Source organism: Emiliania huxleyi (genome assembly GCF_000372725.1).
Source record: "Emiliania huxleyi CCMP1516 chromosome Unknown EMIHUscaffold_1575, whole genome shotgun sequence".
Taxonomy (NCBI): Eukaryota; Haptophyta; order Isochrysidales; family Noelaerhabdaceae; genus Emiliania; species Emiliania huxleyi.
In genome coordinates this window covers 1-5,316 of record NW_005201009.1, presented here as the reverse complement: position 1 = coordinate 5,316, position 5,316 = coordinate 1, and the positions used below count along the sequence as shown (strand labels likewise).

General features: G+C 63.5%; 2 protein-coding genes across 2 annotated transcripts; both read right to left on the bottom strand.

The window, feature by feature from the left end:
- Positions 1-1,679: 1,679 nt before the first annotated feature.
- On the bottom strand, positions 1,680-2,521 carry EMIHUDRAFT_373457 (hypothetical protein; the record flags this gene model as incomplete). Its single annotated transcript, XM_005785835.1, has 1 exon — positions 1,680-2,521. The coding sequence occupies exon 1, from the start codon at positions 2,426-2,428 to the stop codon at positions 1,682-1,684; it is 747 nt and encodes a 248-aa protein (XP_005785892.1). The 5' UTR covers positions 2,429-2,521.
- Positions 2,522-2,542: 21 nt separating this feature from the next.
- EMIHUDRAFT_253127 (hypothetical protein) lies at positions 2,543-3,898 on the bottom strand (the record flags this gene model as incomplete). The annotated part of the gene is made up of 1 exon (XM_005785834.1): positions 2,543-3,898. The coding sequence occupies one exon, from the start codon at positions 3,896-3,898 to the stop codon at positions 2,543-2,545; it is 1,356 nt and encodes a 451-aa protein (XP_005785891.1).
- Between the last annotated feature and the right edge of the window lie 1,418 nt (positions 3,899-5,316).

Sequence of the window (5,316 nt, the reverse complement as noted above, 5' to 3'; positions counted from 1 at the left end):
AACTACCCCCCGAGTGACGCTTTTAGGGCATTTTTTTGCCGACAAGTTCTATGGCCGATGAAAGGGTCTTTAAATCCCCAACTCGATATTTGTGTGACTTTCAGGGGCAGGCCCTTAGGGATCAAGTGCGAGGTGTCCCGAGACTGCATTATTTTTGGGGGATGAAGATCTTTCTGGGTCATACCACGGCTCTTACATCGCGATTTTTTTCGAGCTCAGACGGCAGCGAGCGACTTTTGCCTGCAGCCGTAACTCGGCCTCTGGCCTGCGACAGCGCCTAACTCGGGGTGTGGGGCGGAGCCCCAGCCTGGGGTCTGGGGCTGGCAGCCCCAGCGGGGTGCGGGGCAGAGCCCCGCGAAGAAAATTTTGCATTTTTAGCGCCAAAAACCGACCAAAAATAGGCTGTGAGCTGCTGCCCAAGAGCCCCCGTCTAGAGCGCAATGTACAAATCTCGTACAATAGTACACACACACACACACACACACACACACACACACACACACACACACACACACACACACACACACACACACACACACACACACGATTCATACTCATGCAGTGTGTACAGATCACTTCCGTCGCTGACGCTTCGACATGGCCGCTACTGGCTTGGCTGCTGGCTTGGCTGCTGGCGGCTTGCGCCGTGCGGACCCCTTGGCTGCCGGCTTGGCCCCCCGCCCTGCCCGCGCCGGTGCTGGCGCATGCAATGATGGGCCATCGTCATCACTGCTGTCTGGCGGTGCTCGAGGCGGTGCAGCCTTACGCTTCCCTGCACGCTGCGCGGGTGCAGGTGCGGGTGCGGGTGCGGGGGCGGGTGCGGGCGCCTCGCCGTCGCTCTCGTCCTCGTCCTCGTCCTCGGACTCGTCGCACGAGGTCTCCTCCATGTAGCCCGCACGCTCCTCCTCGAACTCCTTCTAGCGCCTCCAAGTGCTCCACGTGTAATCTCCAGCCTAGATCAAGTCCTCCTTCACCCCCCCCCAACTCACCCACAAAGCCACCTCTTCCTCGGTCCAACGCAGCGCCTCAAGTTTTGCCTGCTCCTGGTTGACTGTCGCAAGCCGCTGCTCATGGAGCAGCGGCTGCTCCTCGTGCTCGTGATCTGATGAAAGCTCGGCATCGCTCAGCGCTTGCGCCATCGGGACGTCAGCCTCTGCCGCCGGAGCGGCGGCCTCGGACTGCATCGCTGGGTCTGCAGCTCCGTCGACCTCCTCGGTGGGAGGGTCGGCGGCGGGCGGGTCGGCGGCGGCGCCGTCGGCAGTGGCGTCCACTGGAGCACCGCCCGTGCGCACACCAAAGTGGATTAGGAAGGCGTTCTTGGCGGCACGTGTCCACCCCTTTGGCTTGGGCTCGCCTGCACCGCGTCGATGGAGCATTGGCAATGCCGCGCGGCGCCTACGAGCGGTTCGGGAACGCCGCCCATGGGAACGGCGCTCTCGGCAGAGCTTTCGTGGCGGGGAAACGGGTGCCGGGAGGTGCCGGGAGCGCTCTCCCGGCTCACCGGGAGGGGAAACGCCGGATTTTTTTAATTGGGTCGGGAGGGCAGCTCACGGCGGTCACGCAGCGCGCACCTTGAGTCGCGAGGGGCGATGCGGCGACGGTTACCCGACGTCGGACGGACCGTCCACAGTGGTGCCAGGGTGCAGGCATGAATGGGTCTGACCTCGAAAAAAATCGCGATCTATGGTGCAAGATTGTGCCAGATACCCTCTACGTCCTCCATCTCCTCGAGAGCGAGGAGCGCGCTCTCCGCTGCCTCTCGCAGGCCGGCCGCAGGCTCTGCGGTTGTACTCGGCACGAAGAGGATCGCAGCCTCGCTCGCCTCGAACCCTCTCGCGCTGAGGGTGGCTCGCACTGCAGCCAGCTCGTTGGGCTCACAAAACACGGCGGCGCAGGGGCCGTCGTCAGCCTCGAGGTGTGCTGCCGAATCCTCCTCGACGTCCTGCGCTCCCGCCTCGAGCGCCGCCTCGATCAGAGCTTCGTTGTCGCTGCTGATGCCTTGGACGCGCAGCAGACCTCGCCTCTGAAACGCCCACGCCGCGGACCCCGCTGCGCCGAGTGCGCCTCCGCCCTCCTTGAAGAGGTGGCGCACCTTTGGCGCCGTTCTCCTCGGGTTGTCTGTCAACGCCTCGACGAGGACGAGCACTCCTCCGGCGAGGGAGCCCTCGTACATCTCCTCCTTGTAGGCCTCTCGGTTGCGGCTCGTCTCGAGCGCGCGCTCAATGACCTCGCGTGTCACACCCTCCTTTTTCGCTCGGGCCACAGCATCAGCAACACCGGCTTCGTCGCCAGCTCCAACCGCCACTCGGATCATGCCGGCAAACTTGCTGGCGACTGCGAGTTTGACAGCATCCTGCCGCGCCTTGCGGAAGCGGGTGTTGTGCCATTTTGAATGTCCGGCGAGGCCCCTTGCGAGATTGCGGAGCATGTCACCCACGTTGCCGCTCTGAGCGGCGGCTGAAAGCTCCCCGCCGACTCCTGGACGTGAGCACCTCACCCCCTAAACAAATAAAGGCTCCGCATGGGTACAAAGGAGATATTTTTAAGGGGACACAGACATGTCACTCTCCTCATCCCTTTCGCTGTCCCATTCGCTGCCACTACCGGTACAATCGCGGCATCCGGTCCTACACTCCCAGTGTGAGTACTGCTCGCGCGCGCACTTGCACATGTAATCATGATCTATTGGACAGTGAGAGCGGCACGGGTTTTGCATGTCCTCGCTGTCAAGGGGCGCAAAGTCCGTGTCGTAGGCAAGCAAGAATGTGGACTCGAGCACCAAGCAGTCACTGCATGTTTCACATCGGTGTAGCACCACGTGCACGTCGGGCAACGGCAAGTATACCTCCTCAGCTCCTGTCACGGGCACGATCTCCAGAAGCTTGTGTGTGTCGGCCGTTGTGAGAGGCTCTTGCAGGTGGAGGCGCTCAAGCATGCGCCGTGCAATCGTCTCCGATAGCTCAAACCTGCGCCGCGTTACCTGCCCGTATGCGTTGGGGGCGATTGCCTCCCGGCCGAGCTCGTAACGCGCATCCGGGTGCGGAGGCAGCAGCCGCACCCACGAGCCCACGCGCACGTCGCCTCCCGCCATCGCCTCGACATGCTCCGGCAGCGCATATGTCTGCCGCTTGACGAGGTAAAAGCTCTCGCCCTCGAGTCCCCAATGCTGCCATGGATGAAAGGCGACGACAGTGCCTAAGTGGTTCATGGCTCGATCAGGCTCGTCCTCCAAGTTGCTGCCGTGGTGCATGTCCACGAGCTGCCCGACGCTCGGCCACGGCTCCACCGCGTACGGCGAGAGCAGCACCGGCTTCTCATCCTCGCTCCCGTCGAGCAGCACTTGGTGGTGGTGCTTTGGCTCCGTGATTGCCACGCGGCCCGAGGCGTCAAGCTCCAGGCTCATGATGTGCCGCGGGTCGTTTGGCACCGGGTCGGGGAAGCACAGCTGGCCGCGCTCCAGCATGGTGCCGCACTGCCCAGCAAGTTCTCCCTCAGATACACGCACGCGCTGGGGCACGAACAGGAAGCGCTCGCCGAGCAGCCGCTGCTCCTCGCGCTGGCGGATGGAGGCAAAGCTCTCGCCAAGTGGCGGGCGCGCCTTCTCCCTGGCTTGGCGGCGGTGCTGACTGACGACTTGGCGGCGGCGGTTGGCATCAGCCTTCTTGGCCTCGGTGCCCGCCTTCTTGCGCTTGGCCGCCCCGCTCTCATACTGCCGCTCGCTGCGCTCCCTCGGCTGCCTGTTCTTCTCGTGCTGTTGCCGCTGCCTCTTCGCCCGCTCCTTCATGATCGCAGCACGTGCGGTCCTCTCCTCCTCGCTCGCATCTGCCGACAGCTTGGGCGGCGGCGGCTGGTCGGGGTCGGCGTGGTCGATCGAGCCACTGACGCTCGAGTCAGCCATCCAGCCAATGGATCGCGAGCACCACTTTTTTCGGGGTGGCCCTGGCACTCGTGTCGGCTGTATGTGTCTATGTACGTGCGAAGAATTAATGTAGGGGGTGGGTACCATACGAAGTAAACTTCTCCTTTGTACGATAAAGGTTTTAGGTATGTTGTTGGCAAACAAGACACAGAGCTCACACAGGATCACAGCGGGAGGAAAGCGGCGAGTCGCAATTCCAGGGGTCGTTGTGGCGGGCCACCCTGTCCAGAAGGCATGGATGCCAATCTGGGGTCTCTCGACCGAGTCTGATTTCGCCTCGCCGCCTCCCGGTGGTAAGGCTGTAGAGCCAAAGCGGCGGAGATGGCGGGGGAGGGCGGGGGATCGAGGAAAGCACGACTCGCACCGACCCTTCACGAACCGAAAGGCTGCACCCGGGGAAGGCACAGTAATCCGGGCACGTGTTGGGCGCCCCGTTCCGTCTGGGGCTAGGTCGGCTCAGGGCCCCGTCCACTTCCCTCCCACTTGGCGCGTGATGATGCGGAGATGCCACCCAGGCCAGCCAGGGCAGGGGCGGAGGGCGAGGGCGGAGGGCGGGATGGGCGCCAAGCGGGAGGGAGCGGACGGGGAGGGGCGCACAGATGGGGGATGGTGAAGGCGGAGGGGCAGAAAGGGGGGAGGGCGGCGGTAGGGCGGAAGTCGGCATGGGCGGGCGGCGGGTGGTTCGGTAGGGCGGGGGGGGGGAGGGCGAGGGGTGGAGGTGGAGGACGGTGGGGGCGAGGGGCGGCGAAGGAGAGGGTGGTGGCAAAGGGGTGGGCGAGGTGGAGGGCGGGGGGGCGGCATGGGAGAGATGGAGGGCGGCGGAGGCGTGGGCGAGATGGAAGGCGACAAATAAAGGTACCGCTTCGCGGTACCGCAGTGAGTACTCGAGTACCGCCCCAAACAGTGCTGCTTTTCGGCCGAAATGGCCTCTTGACGTCCCGCTCTCTGGGCTTTCCAGGATGACAGAATTGGCCTTCGCCAGACTGAGGACTATTGTGCGCCTCGGCGAGGCGGTTCCGGACATCCCGATTGCGAGCGCAGTGGACTTCATCTTGCCGGTCAACTGCCGGCGGTCGACTGCTGCTCGGGCGAGCACTTGTCCAACGAGGCGCGGGATCAGGGAGAAAGATTCCGCTGCCAAGGGATCCAAGAACAACGCCACTCGCTCGACAATGGGCACGTGACTGGCGCGCACTGGGACTACCAGATGAGACAGCCTCACGGGTACACTGAAAAGGATTGACCGCGGGACAAGATCTCAGGTCATAGCTAATAGCGATGCCTCCTCTCTTCTATCGTCAGCACTGTGGCAATCGCAGCCGGTACCAGTCCTGCCACCCTTGGCAAAGCGGTCACGAAGGTCTTTTATCCCAGCGCAGTGCACTTCATCTTGCCGG